The 21,695-nt window shown below is 44.0% G+C and overlaps 1 protein-coding gene across 4 annotated transcripts in view; it reads left to right on the top strand.

Moving 5' to 3' along the window:
- LOC118391431 (nipped-B-like protein B) overlaps positions 1 to 21,695 on the top strand; it is a 68,810-nt gene that overhangs the window by 12,634 nt on the left and 34,481 nt on the right. For all 4 annotated transcript variants that reach the window (XM_035782820.2, XM_035782819.2, XM_035782821.2 and 1 more), the window contains exons 3-4: positions 1,652 to 1,817; positions 1,941 to 2,041. In XM_035782820.2, the coding sequence (XP_035638713.1) occupies positions 1,652 to 1,817; positions 1,941 to 2,041 (267 nt within the window). The remainder of the gene's footprint in view (positions 1 to 1,651; positions 1,818 to 1,940; positions 2,042 to 21,695) is intronic.

Genomic DNA, 21,695 nt, shown 5'->3' with positions numbered 1-21,695 from the left:
TATAGGCTAGGCTACCTGTTTCTACAGTGTCTCTCTTTCTCCTAGGCCTGGGCACGAACACAGATTCACAACTTTTCTGGGGTTTTCATTTTCGTGCGAACTCGAAAAATAAGCTAGAACTGGGAAAATAACTCCTTACTGTCACAGAATATCAATATATGGACTCACGGCTTTGCTTTTTGTGATCTGTTTTTTTTTTTTTACTTGTCTATTCGAACAATTTAAAATTATATTTTTTGTCTGACTTTTATTTTTTACTTGTCCAGCCCTGTATAGTTTGCAAAGTTATAGTATATACAAAGCTGTTTTTCAAATGTATACAATCCTCTAAAAAAAGTCAGGACCATTTTGCTTGCTTTATGGTCAGTGCTGCCAGCCGCAAAGTTCATTTCTTGGTATTTAGATAATTAATTTACCAAGTTGGCAAGATTGAATTTAGCTTGTTTTTATTGCACTCTTGTTTCCTGTTGTAATAAAACATGAATGTTCTCTACATGAATATTGCTGTCTTGATATTTAGGACACACTATTATTGATGGTACTTTTCAATAGCCTTTGCTTTAGAGTGACATGGGTAGTGTAATGTATAGTGCCGATAGATAGTATCCACCTGTGCACATTTTGTTGCCTTAGTGCTTGGACTTTCAATGCAATAAATTACACCGTGGCTAAGTGTCAAAGTCTGGATGGCAATTTCTCTTGACTACAATTCCAGGCAAATGTTCTGTGCTAGTTATCCAATCGCTTAGGAAGCTTGAATACAAATATGATCTCTGACAAAGAGCCATGAGGCTGAAACATTGGCACAAAATAAACAAGTGACTTTGCAAGTACTGTGTGTGAGAACATCTTTTCTTTTAATTATTCTTTGATGTTTCCTATCCACCTGCTAAGCAATCCCAAGAAGTGCATTTCAGTTTTACAGGGGTTGCATTAGAGTTCAGAAATCTGCATTTTCAAAAGGCTGACCGCCCTAAAAAAATATATAAAATGCCCATTTGTGAATTCTCATCCGTGTGAAGTGCAACTGAATCACAAAAATAGTATTATGCCGAGCAGAAATTATAATAAGCATTTTAGATCTGCGTTTACAAAAAGCAGCAATATATTTCTTTAGGTGTTTTTATTTTAAAAAACATGCATGGAAAAACGTAGAATTCTGCATTAACGCAACCCCTGCTTGTAGGTTATTGTTCTGCCAAAAGGTGCATTTCTCTCCAGGTGTTAGGTCTTTAGCAGACGGAAGCAGGATTTCCTCTATTGTTCATGCTTAAAACCTATGGATTGTTTTATGCAGTGATGTGTAGTGTTGGATTTACCCCTAACCTAATACTTTAACCTAAACAATATCGGGGAGTAGCTGGGATGTTAATCCATCCATGCACTATTTTTCCCATCTCAGGTGTTTTATTAGTCACCCAGACAGCTATCAGTCTAAAGTGCATATCAGAGTCCGTAATTCGCCACATTCAAATCAATCGGAGCTGCGTACGTGGAGCGGCATTGGTTGGGAATTTTAGGGGGGTGCGCGACGGGGGCTGTACACGGATGGTGGTCTCTAAGCTGCGTAGCTATATCACAATGTGGGGCTGTACCATCACAGCTCCGGCCTCTGAATTATGCGTAACCTGTCTGCTCTTCCTCTATGCAGTGTTAAACCAGCTGCCCCTGCCATCCCCTCTCCCCGCCACCACCACTAAGAGTCTGCTGTTCAATGGGAGGATTGCGGAGGAGGTCAACTGTCTGCTGGCCTGCCGGGATGAGAACCTGGTGTCCCAGCTGGCTCATAGCCTCAACCAGGTTTCCACAGAGCACATGTGAGTACCCTCATCACCGCACGCCTTTCAATGCTAGGGGTCACAACCGCTGATAAGAGTGTGAGCTGTAGTCTCTTATTATGAGCCACAGTTGCATTAGTTGATTCCCCCCTCCCATTGCAGAGAGCTGAAGGACAACCTGGGCAGTGATGACCCGGAGGGAGACGTGCCTGTGCTGCTGCAGACAGTGCTGTCTAGGAACCCCAACATCTTCAGGGAGAAAAGTAAGTTAGCCCAATACTGGGTTCAGGATGGTAAGGAGAGAGTGCCTCTGACTCTGCATTGGTGCACAGTGTATGGCCTAACACAGCGCTGACTGTGTCTCTGCCTCTTAGGGCCTTGATTTGTTGTCCTCAGTAACATTTTCTGGGTCTAATGTGTTTTGTGAGTCAAAACTGCTTCTTGAGGCGTTGCAAGGCAAGCTTTGCTGTCTTTATCATTTTTAGAGTTGGCGCCGTACTTGTAGCTTGAAGAGAGTTTGTAGTGGATTTAGTTGGCATCTTGATTGCCTTGAGTATACCTGATAGACATTTAATTGCTTTGTGAAATATAGCACTGTTGGACAGTAGGGTTGGACGATGTCAACCTTTAACCTATCGTGATTATGTACTCATAAAGCATTGTGATATACGGTGGTATGGCCCCTTATTGGCCAACCAAAATGTATATAAAATATAAAAGAAACATCTGATAAAACCACCATTGGGCTAATAGCACGAAATCGGATGGTACTATTTAGGGCTGGGAATTGCCAGGGACCTCACTATACGATTTTGTCATGATACTTAGGTGGCGATATGTATTGCAATTGTCACGATTCTAAACTCAGCAAAAAAAGAAACATCCCTTTTTTAGGACCCTGCCTTTCAAAGATAATTCGTAAAAATCCAAATAACTTCATAGATCTTCATTGTAAAGGGTTTAAACACGGTTTCCCATGCTTGTTCAATGAACCATAAACAATTAATGAACATGCACCTGTGGAACGGTTGTTAAAGACACTAACAGTTTACAGACAGTAGGCAATTAAGGTCACAGTTATGAAAGCTTAGGACACTAAAGAGGCCTTTCTACTGACTCTGAAAAACACCAAAAGCCCAGGGTCCCTGCTCATCTGCGTGAACATGCCTTAGGCATGCTGCAAGGAGGCATGAGGACTGCAGATGTGGTCAGGGCAAGAAATTGCAATGTCCGTACAGTGAGACGCCTAAGACAGCGCTACAGGGAGGCAGGAAGACAGCTGATCATCCTCGCAGTGGCAGACCACATGTAACAACACCTGCACAGGATCGGTACATCCGAACAGCACCTGCGGGACAGGTACAGGATGGCAACAACAACTACCCGAGTTACACTAGTGTAACAGTATAATTTTAAACCGTCCCCTCGCCCATACCCGGGCGCGAACCAGGGACCTTCTGCACACAACGACAACAGTCACCCTCGAAGCATCGTTACCCATCGCTCCACAAAAGCCGCGGCCCTTGCAGAGCAAGGGGAACTACTACTTCAAGGTCTCAGAGCAAGTGACGTAACCGATTGAAACGCTACTTAGCGCGCACCGCTAACTAAGCTCGCCGTTTCACATCCGTTACACTCACCCCCCTTTTGACCTCCCTCCTTTTTCCGCAGCAACCAGTAATCCGGGTCAACAGCATCAATGTAACAGTACAACTTTACGTCCGTCCCCTCGCCCATACCCAGGCGCGAATCAGGGACCTTCTGCACACAACGACAACAGTCACCCACGAAGCATCGTTACCCATCGCTCCACAAAAGCCGCGGCCCTTGCAGAGCAAGGGGAACTACTACTTCAAGGTCTCAGAGCAAGTGACGTAACCGATTGAAACGCTACTTAGCACGCACCGCTAACTAAGCTCGCCGTTTCACATCCGTTACACTAGGAACGCACAATCCATCCATCAGTGCTCAGACTGTCCGCAATAGGCTGAGAGGGGCTGGAAGGGGGCTTGTAGCCTTACCAGACATCACCGACAACAACGTCACCTATGGACACAAACCCACCGTTGCTGGACCAGACAGGACTGGCAAAAAGTTCTCTCACTGATGAGTCACGGTTTTGTCTCACCGGGAGTGGTGGTCGGATTCACGTTTATCGGCGACGGAATGAGCGTTACATCGAGGCCTGTACTCTGGAGTGGGATTGATTTGGAGGTGGAGGGTCCATCATGGTCTGGGGCGGTGTGTCAAAACATCATCACTGCTGTGCATTACAGGGAAGACACCCTCTTCCCTTATGTGGTATTCTTCCTGCAGGCTCAACCTGACACGACCCTCCAGCATGACAATGCCACCAGCCATACTGCTCATTCTGTGAGTGATTCCCTACAAGACAGGAATGTCAGTGTTCTGCCATGGCTAGCGAAGAGCCTGGATCTCAATCCCATTGAGCACATATGGGACCTGTTGGATTGGAGGATGAGGGCTAGGGCCATTCCCCCCAGAAATGTCTGGGAACTTGAAGGTGCCTTGGTGGAAGAGTGGGGTAACATTTCACAGCAAGGACAGGCAATTCTGGTGCAGTCCACAAAGAGGAGATGCACTGCAGTGCTTAATGCAGCTGGTGGCCACACCAGATACTGACTTACTTTTGATTTTGACCCCCCTTTTGTTCAGGGACACATTATTCAATTTATGTTCTTCACATGTCTGTGGAACTTGTTTAGTTTATGTCTCAGTTGTTGAATCTTATGTTCATACAAATATTTACACGTTCAATTTGCTGAAAATTAACGCAGTTGACAGTGAAAGGACGTTTATTTTTTTGCTGAGTTTATATCTATTGCGGTTTTTTAGTAATTTGATGTTCCAAACATTGCTAACGATATGTCTGCTGCAGAGATATGAGAGAGCATGAGAAAACTATATATATATATATATATACACTTTTTCCCCCCTTCAGTATCAATATATTATTTTTTACCTCTATCACTACAACAACTGGAAGAATCATGATGAAAGATAATGTTGTTGAAAGCCTAGGTAGGCAGAGCCACATGATGGAGCAAAGTAACAGTCAACAAACAGTACAGTAGTGAGTTAGGTTTTATATCTACCGTCTTCAGATCTAGATAATGGCTTCATTTGCCTCATCCTCCTGTCTTAAGGGTGTGTAGCATAAATGTAATCAAATTTAACATATGGATTTGCATTAGAATATGAATTAAAAGTCCCAATGGAAAGTTACCTCACTATTAATTTCTCGAGTTATGACATAAAACTGTTCAGAATTCCGAAGACTTGTCGGAAAATGTTTTCCCGAGGTCTGGTGTAATATGGAGGACCCGACAAGCCACCCTATTCCCTATAACGTAAACTCCAACAGCATTAACTTCAAATGAAACCAATTTTCAGCCAAGTTACCATCAAATACTTGAATTGATTGTAACAAATCAATTTGCAAGTTTGCTAGCCAACTAACGTTAGTCCTAGTAGTCTGCTAACGTTAGCCTGAGTCAGCCAGTTGCTATCAACACCTAGTTTACAGCTACATTCAAGTAAGCTAATGTTTTGTAAAAACATAACGTCATCTAACCAGTTATCAAAGATTTTTAGCTGGCTAAGATAAGTGCATATAGCTAACTAGCTATTAGCCTATCCAGCCACCAAGCCTGCTAACAACTGTAGACCAGATAGAACAACTAACATAACACAAACCAAACGGCAGATCAAAAGCAAAGAGAGAGCAGAGACTTAGAGATTGATGTATGGAGCCGAATCGAAGGTAAAACCTTTAAAATAGTGCAGGCTGAGTTGGCTACGAAAGCGAGGGGAGGCTGGCGCTTCACTGGGCCGAGGGAGAGTGAGGGAAATCATATAGCTATAATGAGAAAAATCCCAAGTAGATTTGTCAGTCATCTAGTGCGCTAGCACTAAGCCAAGGTGGAAAATGTTACAAAACTTGCATAGCCTACTTCACAGAGAACATGTAAAAGTTGACAAAACAAAAAGAACAGACAAGGTACTACATACACAATTAGAGCAAGCAGCTATGATTTTCTTTCGTTTTGAGCCCAACCTGTTAGCCTGCCGTGCTAACAGGTTCCCACTAGATAACACAGCCACAAAGTCTGTGAAACGCATGAAGATGCTAACGTTGGCCAGCTTGAGCTAGTTATCGAGCTAGCATATGAACTAACATATGACGTTGAGAAATAGCACTTTGTGGGTAGTTCAGAAGATATCCGGAAATAAGTTAAGAAATATCTAATAACCCCAAAACATAACTATGTTTGTAGTTATCAAATCCAATCAAATTGTATTTCTTACATGCTCTGATTACAACAATAGGGGGGTGTTCCCTTTGCTGTTTCCTGAAGTCCACAATCATCTCCTTAGTTTTGTTGACGTTGAGTGTGAGGTTATTTTCCTGACACCACACTCCGAGGGCCCTCACCTCCTCCCTGTAGGCCGTCTCGTCGTTGTTGGTAATCAAGCCTACCACTGTTGTGTCGCCCGCAAACTTGATGATTGAGTTGGAGGCGTGCGTGGCCACGCAGTCGTAGGTGAACAGGGAGTACAGGAGAGGGCTCAGAACGCACCCTTGTGGGGCCCCCGTGTTGAGGATCAGCGGGGAGGAGATGTTGTTGCCTACCCTCACCACCTGGGGGCGGCCCGTCAGGAAGTCCAGTACCCAGTTGCACAGGGTGGGGTTGAGACCCAGGGTCTCGAGCTTGATGACGAGCTTGGAGGGTACTATGGTGTTGAATGCCGAGCTGTAGTCGATGAACAGCATTCTCACGTAGTTATTCCTCTTGTCCAGGTGGGTTAGGGCAGTGTGCAGTGTGGTTGAGATTGCATCGTCTGTGGACCTATTTGGGCGGTAAGCAAATTGGAGTGGGTCTAGGGTGTCAGGTAGGGTGGAGGTGATATGGTCCTCGACTAGTCTCTCAACGCACTTCATGATGACGGAAGTGAGTGCTACGGGGCGGTAGTCGTTTAGCTCAGTTACCTTAGCTTTCTTGGGAACAGGAACAATGGTGGCCCTCTTGAAGCATGTGGGAACAGCAGACAGGTATAGGGATTGATTGAATATGTCCGTAAACACACTGGCCAGCTGGTCTGCGCATGCTCTGAGGGCGCGGCTGGGGATGCCGTCTGGGCCTGCAGCCTTGCGAGGGTTAACACGTTTAAATGTCTTACTCACCTCGGCTGCAGTGAAGGAGAGACCGCATGTTTTCGTTGCAGGCCGTGTCAGTGGCACTGTATTGTCCTCAAAGCGGGCAAAAAAGTTATTTAGTCTGCCTGGGAGCAAGACATCCTGGTCCGTGACTGGGCTGGGTTTCTTCTTGTAGTCCGTGATTGACTGTAGACCCTGCCACATGCCTCTTGTGTCTGAGCCGTTGAATTGAGATTCTACTTTGTCTCTGTACTGACGCTTAGCTTGTTTAATAGCCTTGCGGAGGGAATAGCTGCACTGTTTGTATTCGGTCATGTTACCAGACACCTTGCCCTGATTAAAAGCAGTGGTTCGCGCTTTCAGTTTCACGCGAATGCTGCCATCAATCCACTGTTTCTGGTTAGGGAATGTTTTTATCGTTGCTATGGGAACGACATCTTCAACGCACGTTCTAATGAACTCGCACACCGAATCAGCGTATTCGTCAATATTTTTATCTGACGCAATACGAAACATGTCCCAGTCCACGTGATGGAAGCAGTCTTGGAGTGTGGAGTCAGCTTGGTCGGACCAGCGTTGGACAGACCTCAGCGTGGGAGCCTCTTGTTTAAGTTTCTGTCTGTAGGCAGGGATCAAAATGGACAAAATGGAGTCGTGGTCAGCTTTTCCCAAAGGGGGGCGGGGCAGGGCCTTATATGCGTCGCGGAAGTTAGAGTAACAATGATCCAAGGTTTTACCACCCCTGGTTGCGCAATCGATATGCTGATAAAATTTAGGGAGTCTTGTTTTCAGATTAGCTTTGTTAAAATCCCCAGCTACAATGAATGCAGCCTCCGGATAAATGGTTTCCAGTTTGCAAAGAGTTAAATAAAGTTTGTTCAGAGCCATCGATGTGTCTGCTTGGGGGGGGATATATACGGCTGTGATTATAATCGAAGAGAATTCTCTTGGTAGATAACGCGGTCTACATTTGATTGTGAGGAATTCTAAATCAGGTGAACAGAAGGATTTGAGTTCCTGTATGTTTCTTTCATCACACCATGTCCCGTTAGTCATGAGGCATACGCCCCCGCCACTCTTCTTACCAGAAAGATGTTTGTTTCTGTCGGCGCGATGCGTGGAGAAACCCGTTGGCTGCACCGCCCCGGATTGCGTCTCTCCAGTGAGCCATGTTTCCGTGAAGCAGAGAACGTTACAGTCTCTGATGTCCCTCTGGAATGCTACCCTTGCTCGGATTTCATCAACCTTGTTGTCAAGAGACTGGACATTGGCAAGAAGAATGCTAGGGAGTGGTGCACGATGTGCCCGTGTCCTGAGTCTGACCAGAAGACCGCTACGTTTTCCTCTTTTACGAAGTCGTTTTTTGGGGTCGCTGCATGGAATCAATTCCGTTGACCTGTTTGTAAGGCAGAACACAGGATCCGCGTCGCGGAAAACATATTCTTGGTCGTACTGATGGTGAGTTGACGCTGATCTTATTCAGTAGTTCTTCTCGACTGTATGTAATAAAACCTAAGATGACCTGGGGTACTAGTGTAAGAAATAACACGTAAAAAAAACAAAAAAACTGCATAGTTTCCTAGGAACGCGAAGCGAGGCGGCCATCTCTGTCGGCGACGGAAGCAGAATTATGCATTTCTGTTTAGTGTTTAGACCCATGATGTACTGTTATTCCGTTACTGGATGTAAATCCACTTCACTTACTGTAGTTGAATAACAAAAATATATTTTTTAACTCAAGGTGTCATGTCATAGCTGACCCCATTCTTTCTGCAGACATCTTTGAATCTTAATTCGGAGTAGAGCTGGGCGGTATACAGTATTTGACCATATACTGGTATTTATGCACGGACCGGTTTGAGTTTTTACTTTACCTTCTATAACGGTATTTGGCTGTTTGGTTTGTTAAATGTGATACGCCGTGTGTAACTTTCCACACAGATCTAGTCCCGCCCGCTGTCACTCAAGGATTGCATTTGTTGTTGCTTGACCACGAGACACTTTCGTTCAGTCTTCATGGTCAATGCAGCACATGCAACAATGTGATGACAACAATGTTGTTTCCACTTTGATCTTAACATAAACCCACAAGCGTTCTATAATCACAATATTAGTTTGTGTTTCTCACATCTGCAAACAGCTAGTTTGTATTTTCTTAGCAAGTTAAACCAAATCGTGTTAGCCACTAATGCTAATCGCCAGTTAGCTGGCTCAAAGTACTGAGTCAGAGCAAACGTACCTAGCTAATACAGCCTTTGATACCAGTACTGGTGGAGGCTTAAATCAGCATGTTGTTTGTACAACAGTATCTTCTAAATCAAAGAGGAAAGGCAAAGCATGAATATGTTGGCTATATGAATAAATATTTAATGTAGCCAAAGATTATAGGGTCCCCTAGGAAACACTGAACATCACTTTTGTTCCTACCTGGTCACAATAACTTGTCCATGGCATTTTCATTCGTTGTCATGTCAAACAACACTGTATTCAAAGTGCCCACTATATTTATATTTTAACTATAGAATTATAATAAACATTTTATTTCCATGATTCCAAAGTTCACCTCCAGTGTTTTGATCTAAATCGCAATATTTGGTTAAAATAAGGCCTAGTATTTTTGCCCATATCATGGCAGTGTGGAAATGATCTCAAATGAGTGCAGGAAATGCAGAAATGTATGGAAATGCTGGAAATTGTTTTAGGTTGAAGTTGAATTGAACAGTATAAAACAATCCAAATGGAGAAAGACCCATTTCAAATCATTTAGAATATATGTATTGCCACCCTAGGGTCACGTACTACTCATAAAGCAAATGTAGAACTTTTATTAATCAAAAGCATAAAGTACCGTCAACCGTTTGAAAAATACCATATTTTGGACATATCGCCCTGCCCTAATTCGGAGCAGATATTTAAAGAGTTTTGGGGGAATGTTTTTTTCTGTTACCAAAGTTTGCATCTGCACAGTTCTTCCACTAAATTTGTTTTTGTAAATGTGTCTTGTGGAAATTGTTTAAAGTAGTCCTTGTGCATAGAGTTGTATGGTTTGTTGAACTTTGAAATCAATCTTTTTTTGTTTGGCATACATTTTAAAGTGGACAAAAACGGAGTCAAATCGTAATTCCGTTATCGTGGAATTGACCATAAACTTTTGCCCTCCTATCTGACATTTAGCTTTGGTGCTCTCCGCTCTGTCTACAATCTACATTGTTCTCTTGCATTATGTTAATAGTCTACCTACCACATATTTATTGAAATAGGCTATGGCAAATTGAAATAGGCCATATGGTATGTCGTCTGGCTCTGCGATGCCCTAACGTGCTAGCTTTACTGCACGGTATCAGTCAAGATCAAATAGGCTAAATTGTCATCTGTCACATCACAATGTCGTCACCATCGACAATGACTGTCAAGCATCGTTGATTTACGATTCTGTTGTAATATTGCCCAACCCTATTGGACAGTGCAATAAGTGATTTCAGACAGCGATACAAGTGGTCCTGAGAGCTGGAGAGAATCTGGTGACAAACTGGTGTCTTGTTGCTGGTGCTATGGGAGAATAGTGTTGTCTGCACTGGTTGCTGGTGGTGGGGGGGAATTGTGTATGCACAGACTGTTGAGGCTGGTGCTAGCAGTGTTTTCCATAAGCGCTGGCTGTCGATAAGACTCATTGTCAGCCAGCCACTTTTTCCACTTCAGAAAATAACAAGGCAACAGTAAACATGTTGTGCCCCACAAATTATGAAGCCCGTCCCCCTTGGGCCATTTAGTGGAATTTTTTAAATGCAGAATCTTTTTGGCAAGACTCATCGTTTACCCAAGTGTTGGCAAAATCGAGCCAGTGTTGTCTGAGATATTGTGTGGGTTAGCTACACTCATCCCTGAGTATGTGTGCCAAATGTAATCACCCTGAATGAACCTTTCTGGGATATGTGGGACTGTAGCGTCCCACCTCGCCAACAGCCAGTGATATTGCAGGGCGCCAAATTCAAAACAACAGAAATCTCATAATAAAAATTCCTCAAACATACAAGTATTTTACACAATTTTAAAGATAAACTTGTTGTAAATCCAGCCACAGTGTCTGATTTCAAAAAGGCTTTATGACGAAAGCACACCAAACGATTATGTTAGGTCAGAACCTAGTCACAGGAAAACACAGCCATTTTTTCAGCCAAAGAGAGGAGTCACAAAAAGCAGAAATAGAGATCAAAATTAATCACTAACCTTTGATGATCTTCATCAGATGACACTCATAGGACTTCATGTTACACAATACATGTATTGTGTTTTGTTCGATAAAGCTCATATTTATATCCAAAAATCTCAGTTTACATCGGCGCGTTACATTCAGTAATGTTTTGCTTCCAAAACATCCGGTGATTTTGCAGCGAGCCACATCAATTTACAGAAAATACTCATCATAAATGTTGATGAAACAAGTGTTATGCATGGAACTTAAAAAATTGCTTTACCGAAAAAGCACACCATGCAATAATCTGAGTACAGCGCTCAGACAACAAAACAAGCCATACAGATATCCGCCATGTTGTGGAGTCAACAGAAGTAAGAAATAGCATTATAAATATTCACTTACCTTTGATGATCTTCATCAGAATGCACTCCCAGGAATCCCAGTTCCACAATAAATGTTTGATTTGTTCGATAAAGTCCATAATTTATGTCCAAATACCTCCTTTTTGTTTGCGCGTTTAGTACACAATCCAAACTCACGAGGCGCGGGCAAGTCCAGGCGAAAGTTCAGACGAAAAGTCATATTACAGTTCGTAGAAACATGTCAAAGTATAGAATCAATCTTTAGGATGTTTTTATCATAAATCTTCAATAATGTTTCAACCGGAGAATTCCTTTGTCTGTAGAAATGCAATGGAACACAGGTCGCTCTCATGTGAGAGTGCGTGATCAGCTCATGGCACTCTGCCAGACTCCTGACTCAATCAGCTCTCATTCCCCCCTCCTTCACAGTAGAAGCCTCAAACAAGGTTCTAAAGACTGTTGACATCTAGTGAAAGCCTTAGGAAGTGCAACATGACCCCATAGACACTGTATATTCGATAGGCAATGACTTGAAAACTACAAACCTCAGATTTCTCACTTCCTGGTTGGATTTTTTCTCAGGTTTTTGCCTGCCATATGAGTTATGTTAAACTCACAGAAATCATTCAAACAGTTTTAGAAGCTCCAGAGTGTTTTCTATCCAAATATACTAATAATATGCATATATTAGCAACTGGGCCTGAGTAGCAGGCAGTTGACTCTGGGCACCTTATTCATCCAAGCTACTCAATACTGCCCCCCAGTCCCAAAGAAGTTAAACAGATCAAGAGATATAAACATGTACCATTATATCGCCACCGTGTGGACGATATGATTGTTCTTGCATATGTTGGGTCTTGACAGCGTTTGCAACTTGTGTACCAATGGTCGGTTACAAGAGACATGTCCTTGACTGATTTATGTGCTAGACCACGTGAATGTTTATTGGTCAATAGCAGCCTTATTGTTTTAGAAAATATTGCGTTGACAGAGTGCGAGACCTTTGGCCATAGATGCCACATAAGTTCCGTGCAGATCGGTCATTCAGTGCCAGAAGTGTAGCCTTTTAAGTGTTTTTCATAAAATTCAAAATGATGGGTCCCAGATGCAAATTTGTTCCTTGTGAGGACCTATGGTGCATTCGGAAAGTATTCAGACCCCTTGACCCTTTCCACATTTTTTTACGTTACAGCCTTATTCTAAAATGGATTACAAACATTTTTCCATCATCAATCTACGCACAATACCCCATAATGGCAAAGCAAAAGCACGTTTTTAGAATTTTTAGCAAATGTATTAATAAAAAAAACAACGGAAATATCACATTTACATAATTATTCAGACCCTTTACTCAGTACTTTGCTGAAGCACATTTGGCAGTGATTAAACCCTTGAGTCTTATTGGGTATGACGCTATAAGCTTGGCACACCTGTATTTGGGGAGTTTCTCCCATTCTTCTCTGCAGATCCTCTCAAGCTCTGTCAGGTTGGATGGGGAGCATCGCTGCACAGCTATTTTCAGGTCTCCAAGATGTTCGATTGGGTTCAAGTCTTGGCTCTGGCTGGACCACTCAAGGACATTCAGAGACTTGTCCCAAAGCCACTCCCGTGTTGTCTTGGCTGTGTGCTTAGGGTTGTTTTCCTGTTGGAAGGTGAACCTTCGCCCCATTCTGAGGTCTTGAGCACTCTGGAGCAGGTTTTCATCAAGGATCTCTCTGTGCTTTGCTCCATTAATCTTTCTTCCAAACCAGTGTTTCCTCTGGAAAATGTGTTAGGTGTGTGGTGAAAGTTGGCTCAAAACAAAATATGTGTAAGTACTGAAAGCCTTGGTTCTAGTGACTTAATAAAAATAAACCCTCTGAAATATAATTTCCATTCCCATAAATTAGCTCAATAACGTATTGGTAAAATTATTATGGTATACAGGATGCAATTTAAGGTTGAGTGCGGCAGCTATATAAAGAAACATATCAGATACCTTCTTTCTGAAATAAGAAAGTTTATCTTGACAAAATTTACAGAGGAACATTTGACTGAGCATGCGTTTATTTGATTTGAGTTAGAGCCAACTAATTCATGTTTATTACAAAAGGAGGGCGGTGGAAATATCTCCAGGTTCTGACAAAAACCTAGTTCTGACATAGGTTACAGCCTTTGTCAGAGCACTTTATTCTTCTGGGCTTTTGGGAAAAGGTTTCCAACTTCCTCCAGTAATTGAGCTCCTTGGCGGGGGGGGTTGACCTGAAATAACAGAAATAATAAGAGAAGGGGGGGGGTGACAAAGAGGATCTACTTTCACATTTAAATATAATTGTTTCCTCATGGCTTGTTTTTTTCTCTGACATGCACTGTCAACTGTGGGACCTTATATAGACAGGTGTGTGCCTTCCCAAACCACGTTCAATCAATTGAATTTACCACAGTTGGACTCCAAGTTCAAGGATGATCAATGGAACCAGGATGCATCTGAGCTCAAGTTTGAGTCTCATTGCTAAGAGTCTGAATACTTATGGAAATACGCTATTTCTGTTTTTTTAATTTTTTTATTTACATTATGGGGTATTGTGTGTAGATTTATGATAATTTTAAAATCCATTTTAGAATAAAAACGTGGAAAAGTGAAAGGGGTCTGAATACTTTCTGAATGCATTGTATGTACCGAATTTCATGGGTTTAGGTCAAACGGGGTGAGTGGCGTGACCTTTCAAAGTTTGCATTTTGTTATAGTGTTATAGCGCCACATCTGGCCAATCGCTGTAATTTAGTAAATGCTAGATCTCTATGGCAAGACTCAACATTCACCCAAGTTTCACTAAAATCGGGCCAGTGCTATCAGAGATTTCACGTGCATCTAATGCCCTGTACACATCGTGATGCATTTCATTATGCAATAAATAATTTTCACAGAGTCTTGCCCAGCTACTGAACGGACAAGTGTTTATTTATTTATTTTTATTATACCTTCATTTAAGCAGGTCGGTCAGTTGAGAACCAGTTTTCATTTACAACTGCGACCTGGCCAAGATAAAGCAAAGCAGTGCGACAAAAAACAACACAGAAGGATAAGCAAACGTACAGTCAATAACACAATAGAAAAATATATGTACAGTGTATGCAAATGTAGTAAGATTTAAGATTAGGGAGGTAAGGCCATAGTGGCGAAGTAATTACAATTTAGCATGAACACTGGAGTGATAGATGTGCAGATGATGATGTGCAAGTAGAGATACTGGGGTGCGAAAGAACAACAAAAAAAAAAATAACAATATAGGGATGAGGTAGTTGGCTGTGCTATTTACAAATGGGCTATGTACAGGTACGGTGATCGGTAGGCTGCTCTGACAGCTGATGCTTAAAGTTGGTGAGGGAGATATAAGTCTCCAGCTTCAGTGATTTTTACAATTCGTTCCAGTCATTGGCAGCAGAGAACTGTAAGGAAAGGCGGCCAAAGGGGGTGTTGGCTTTGGGGATGACCAGTGAAATATGCAGTTGAAGTCGGAAGTTTACATACACCTTAGCCAAATACATTTAAACTCAGCTTCACAATTCCTGACATGTAATCCTAGTTAAAGTTCCCTGTCTTAGGTCAGGTAGGATCACAGCTTTATTTTAAGAATGTGAAATGTCAGAATGATAGAGAGAGTGATTTATTTCAGCTTTTATTTCTTTACTTACATTCCCAGTGGGTCAGAAGTTTACAAACACTCAATTAGCATTTGGTAGCATTGTCTTTAAATTGTTTAACTTGGGTCAAGTGTCTTGGGTAGCCTTACACAATCTTCCCACAATAAGTTGGGTGAATTTTGTCCCATTCCTCCTGACAGAACTGGTGTAAATGAGTCAGGTTTGTAGGCCTCCTTGCTCGCACACACTTTTTCAGTTCTGCCCACAATTTTTCGATGGGATTGAGGTCAGGGCTTTGTGATGGTCACTCCAATACCTTGACTTTGTTGTCCTTAAGCCATTTTTCCACAACTTTGGAAGTATGCTTGGGGTCATTGTCCATTTGGAAGACACATTTGCGACCAAGCTTTAACTTCCTGACTGATGTCTTGTGATGTTGCTTCAATATATCTACATCATTTTCCTCCTCATGACGCCATCTATTTTGTGAAGTGCACCAGTCCCTCCTGCAGCAAAGCACCCCCACAACATGATGCTGCCACTCCCGTGCTTCACGGTTCAGATGGTGTTCTTCAGCTTGCAAGCTTCCACCTTTTTCCTCCAAACATAACGATGGTCATTATGGCCAAACAGTTCTATTTTTTGTTTCATCAGACCAGAGGACATTTCTCCAAAAAGTATGATCTTTGTCCCCATGTGCAGTTTGCAAACCGTAGTCTGGCTTTTTTATGGCGGTTTTGGAGCAGTGGCTTCTTCCTTGTTGAGAGGCCTTTCAGGTTCTGTCGATATAGGACTTGTTCTACTGTGGATATAGATATAGAGACTTTTGTACTGGTTTCCTCCAGCATCTTCACAAGGTCCTTTGCTGTTGTTCTGGGATTGATTTGCACTTTTCGCACCAAAGAACGTTCATCTCTAGGAGACTGAACGCGTCTCCTTCCTGAGCGCTATAATGGCTGCGTGGTCCCATGGTGTTTATACTTGCGTACTATGGTTTGTACAGATGAACATGGTACCTTCAGGCATTTGGAAATTCCTCCCAAGGATGAACCAGACTGGTGGAGGTCAACAAATCTTGGCTGATTTTTTTTTATTTTCCCATGATGTCAAGCAAAGAGGCACTGAGTTTGAAGGTAGGCCTTGAAATACATCCACAGGTACACCTCCAATTGACTAAAAGTATGTCAATTAGCATATCAGAAGCTTCTAAAGTCATCATTTTCTGGAATTTTCCTAGTTGTGTAAAGGCACAGTCAACTTAGTCTATGTAAACTTCTGACCGCTGCAATTGTGATACAGTGAATTATAAGTGAAATAATCTGTCTCTAAACAATTGTTGGAAAAATTACTTGTGTCATGCACAAGGTAGATGTCCTAACCGACTTGCCAAAACTATAGTTTGTTAACAACAAATTTGTGGAGTGGTTGAAAAACAAGTTTTATTGACTCCAACCAAAGTGTATGTAAACTTCCGACTTCAACCGTACCTGCTGGAGCTTGTGCTAAGGGTGGGTGTTGCCATGATGACCAGTGAGCTGAGATATTACATTTACATTTAAGTCATTTAGCAGACGCTCTTATCCAGAGCGACTTACAAATTGGTGCATTCACCTTATGACATCGAGTGGAAAAGCCACTTTACAATAGTGCATCTAAATCTTTTAGGGGGGGGGGTGAGAAGGATTACTTATCCTATCCTAGGTATTCCTTAAAGAGGTGGGGTTTCAGGTGTCTCCGGAAGGTGGTGATTGACTCTGCTGTCCTGGCGTCGTGAGGGAGTTTGTTCCACCATTGGGGGGCCAGAGCAGCGAACAGTTTTGACTGGGCTGAGCGGGAACTGTACTTCCTCAGTGGTAGGGAGGTGAGCAGGCCAGAGGTGGATGAACGCAGTGCCCTTGTTTGGGTGTAGGGCCTGATCAGAGCCTGGAGGTACTGAGGTGCCGTTCCCCTCACAGCTCCGTAGGCAAGCACCATGGTCTTGTAGCGGATGCGAGCTTCAACTGGAAGCCAGTGGAGAGAGCGGAGGAGCGGGGTGACGTGAGAGAACTTGGGAAGGTTGAACACCAGACGGGCTGCGGCGTTCTGGATGAGTTGTAGGGGTTTAATGGCACAGGCAGGGAGCCCAGCCAACAGCGAGTTGCAGTAATCCAGACGGGAGATGACAAGTGCCTGGATTAGGACCTGCGCCGCTTCCTGTGTGAGGCAGGGTCGTACTCTGCGGATGTTGTAGAGCATGAACCTACAGGAACGGGCCACTGCCTTGATGTTAGTTGAGAACGACAGGGTGTTGTCCAGGATCACGCCAAGGTTCTTAGCGCTCTGGGAGGAGGACACAATGGAGTTGTCAACCGTGATGGCGAGATCATGGAACGGGCAGTCCTTCCCCGGGAGGAAGAGCAGCTCCGTCTTGCCGAGGTTCAGCTTGAGGTGGTGATCCGTCATCCACACTGATATGTCTGCCAGACATGCAGAGATGCGATTCGCCACCTGGTCATCAGAAGGGGGAAAGGAGAAGATTAATTGTGTGTCGTCTGCATAGCAATGATAGGAGAGACCATGTGAGGTTATGACAGAGCCAAGTGACTTGGTGTATAGCGAGAATAGGAGAGGGCCTAGAACAGAGCCCTGGGGGACACCAGTGGTGAGAGCGCGTGGTGAGGAGACAGATTCTCGCCACGCCACCTGGTAGGAGCGACCTGTCAGGTAGGACGCAATCCAAGCGTGGGCCGCGCCGGAGATGCCCAACTCGGAGAGGGTGGAGAGGAGGATCTGATGGTTCACAGTATCGAAGGCAGCCGATAGGTCTAGAAGGATGAGAGCAGAGGAGAGAGAGTTATCTTTAGCAGTGCGGAGCGCCTCCGTGATGCAGAGAAGAGCAGTCTCAGTTGAATGACTAGTCTTGAAACCTGACTGATTTGGATCAGGAAGGTCATTCTGAGAGAGATAGCGGTAGAGCTGGCCAAGGACGGCACGTTCAAGAGTTTTGGAGAGAAAAGAAAGAAGGGATACTGGTCTGTAGTTGTTGACATCGGAGGGATCGAGTGTAGGTTTTTTCAGAAGGGGTGCAACTCTCGCTCTCTTGAGGACGGAAGGGACGTAGCCAGCGGTCAGGGATGAGCGAGGTGAGGTAAGGGAGAAGGTCTCTGGAAATGGTCTGGAGAAGAGAGGAGGGGATAGGGTCAAGCGGGCAGGTTGTTGGGCGGCCGGCCGTCACAAGACGCGAGATTTCATCTGGAGAGAGAGGGGAGAAAGAGGTCAGAGCACAGGGTAGGGCAGTGTGAGCAGAACCAGCGGTGTCGTTTGACTTAGCAAACGAGGATCGGATGTCGTCGACCTTCTTTTCAAAATGGTTGACGAAGTCATCTGCAGAGAGGGGGGAGGATTCAGGAGGGAGGAGAAGGTGGCAAAGAGCTTCCTAGGGTTAGAGGCAGATGCTTGGAATTTAGAGTGGTAGAAAGTGGCTTTAGCAGCAGAGACAGAGGAGGAAAATGTAGAGAGGAGGGAGTGAAAGGATGCCAGGTCCGCAGGGAGGCGAGTTTTCCTCCATTTCCGCTCGGCTGCCCGGAGCCCTGTTCTGTGAGCTCGCAATGAGTCGTCGAGCCACGGAGCGGGAGGGGAGGACCGAGCCGGCCTGGAGGATAGGGGACATAGAGAGTCAAAGGATGCAGAAAGGTAGGAGAGGAGGGTTGAGGAGGCAGAATCAGGAGATAGGTTGGAGAAGGTTTGAGCAGAGGGAAGAGATGATAGGATGGAAGAGGAGAGAGTAGCGGGGGAGAGAGAGCGAAGGTTGGGACGGCGCGATACCATCCGAGTAGGGGCAGTGTGGGAAGTGTTGGATGAGAGGGAAAAGGATACAAGGTAGTGGTCGGAGACTTGGAGGGGAGTTGCAATGGGGTTAGTTGAAGAACAGCATCTAGTAAAGATGAGGTTGAGCGTATTGCCTGCCTTGTGAGTAGGGGGGCAAGGTGAGAGGGTGAGGTCAAAAGAGGAGAGGAGTGGAAAGAAGGAGGCAGAGAGGAATGAGTCAAAGGTAGACGTGGGGAGGTTAAAGTCGCCCAGAACTGTGAGAGGTGAGCCGTCCTCAGGAAAGGAGCTTATCAAGGCATCAAGCTCATTGATGAACTCTCCGAGGGAACCTGGAGGGCGATAAATGATAAGGATGTTAAGCTTGAAAGGGCTGGTAACTGTGACAGCATGGAATTCAAAGGAGGCGATAGACAGATGGGTAAGGGGAGAAAGAGAGAATGACCACTTGGGAGAGATGAGGATCCCGGTGCCACCACCCCGCTGACCAGAAGCTCTCGGGGTGTGCGAGAACACGTGGGCGGACGAGGAGAGAGCAGTAGGAGTAGCAGTGTTATCTGTGGTGATACATGTTTCCGTCAGTGCCAAGAAGTCGAGAGACTGGAGGGAGGCATAGGCTGAGATGAACTCTGCCTTGTTGGCCGCAGATCGGCAGTTCCAGAGGCTACCGGAGACCTGGAACTCCACGTGGGTCGTGCGCGCTGGGACCACCAGATTAGGGTGGCCGCGGCCACGCTGTGTGGAGCGTTTGTATGGTCTGTGCAGAGAGGAGAGAACAGGGATAGACAGACACATAGTTGACAGGCTACAGAAGAGGCTACGCTAATGCAAGGAGATTGGAATGACAAGTGGACTACACGTCTCGAATGTTCAGAAAGTTACGCGTACGTAGCAAGAATCTTATTGACTAAAATGATTAAAATGATACAGTACTGCTGAAGTAGGCTAGCTGGCAGTGGCTGCGTTGTTGACACTACACTAATCAAGTCGTTCCGTTGAGTGTAATAGTTTCTACAGTGCTACTATTCGGGGGCTAGCTGGCTAGCTAGCAGTGTTTATTACGTTGCGTTAAAAGAACGACAATAGCTGGCTAGCTAACCTAGAAAATCGCTCTAGACTACACAATTATCTTTGATACAAGGACGGCTATGTAGCTAGCTATGTAGCTAGCTACGATCAAGCGAATCAAACCGTTGTGCTGTAATGAGATGAAATGAAAATGTGATACTACCTGTGGAGCGAAGCGGAATGCGACCGGGTTGTTGTTGGCTAGCTGTTAGCTGTTAGCTAGCTAGCAGTGTCTCCTACGTTAAGGACGACAAATAGCTGGCTAGCTAACCTCGGTAAATTAAGATAATCACTCTAAGACTACACACTCTAAACTACACAATTATCTTGGATACGAAGACAGCAAAGACAACTATGTAGCTAGCTAACACTACACTAATCGAGTCGTTCAGTTGAGTGTAATAGTTCCTACGGTGCTGCTATACGGTGGACGTTAGCTATGTGGCTAGCTGCAGTAGACTACGTTAGGACGACGAAATACGATAATTACGCAATTATCTTTGATACAAAGACGGCTATGTAGCTAGCTAAGAAGAAATTGCTAAGATTAGACAAATCAAACCGTTGTACTATAGTGAAATGTAATGAAAAGTAATGAAAAGTAATACTACCTGCGGACCGAAGTAATACTACCTGCGGACAAGGCTTTACCTAGCAAAGACTTATAGATGACCTGGAGCCAGTGGGTTTGGCGACGAATATGTAGCGAGGGCCAGCCAATGAGAGCATACAGGTCGCAGTGGTGGGTAGTATATGGGGCTTTGGTGACAAAACGGATGGCACTGTGATAGCCTACATCCATTTTGCTGAGTAGAGTGTTGGAGACTATTTTGTAAATGACATCACCGAAGTCAAGGATCGGTTGAATGGTCAGTTTTACGAGGCTATGTTTGGCAGCATGAGTGAAGGTGGCTTTGTTGCGAAATAGGAAGCCGATTCTAGATTTAATTTTGGATTGGAGATGCTTAATGTGAGTCTGGAAGGAGCTTGTGCTAAGTCTACAGTCTAACCAGACACCTAGGTATTTGTAGTTGTCCACATATTCTAAGTCAGAGCTGTCCAAATTAGGGATGCTAGTTGGGCGGTGTGGGTATGAGCAAGGAACTTAAACATGAGCTTTTTTTACATGGCAATTATTGCGCTTTTACTTTCTTCTCCATCTGCATTTTTTAAACCAAAGTGAACATGTTTCATTATTTGAGACTAAATGTATTTTATTTATCAGTTATATTAAGTTAAAATAAAAGTGTTCATTCGGTATTGTTGTAATTGTCATTATTACAAATATATATATAAAAATCGACTGATTAATTGGTATCGTCTTTTTTTGTCCTCCAATAATCGGTATCGGCGTTGAAAAATCATAATCGGTCGACCTCTAGTAGGGATAGCCAGGTGGAAAGCATTGGCTAGCCATAGAAAAATGCTTATTGAAATGATCAATTATTGTGGATTTATCGGGGGTGACAGTGTTTCCTAGCCACAGTGCAGTGGGCAGCTGGGAGGAGGAGCTCTTATTCTCCATGGACTTTACGGTGTCCCAAAACCTTTTAGAATTGATGCTATTTATTTTCTGTTTGAAAAAGCCATCCTTAGCTTTCCTAACTGACTGTGTATATTGGCTGCCGACTTCCCTGAAAAGTTGCACATCGCGGGGGCTATTCAATGCTAATGTAGTACGCCAC

This window comes from Oncorhynchus keta, chromosome 12 (assembly GCF_023373465.1).
Source record: "Oncorhynchus keta strain PuntledgeMale-10-30-2019 chromosome 12, Oket_V2, whole genome shotgun sequence".
NCBI lineage: Eukaryota > Metazoa > Chordata > Actinopteri > Salmoniformes > Salmonidae > Oncorhynchus > Oncorhynchus keta.
The sequence above is the reverse complement of the archived record's forward strand: the minus strand, read 5'-3'. Positions and strand labels throughout refer to the sequence as shown.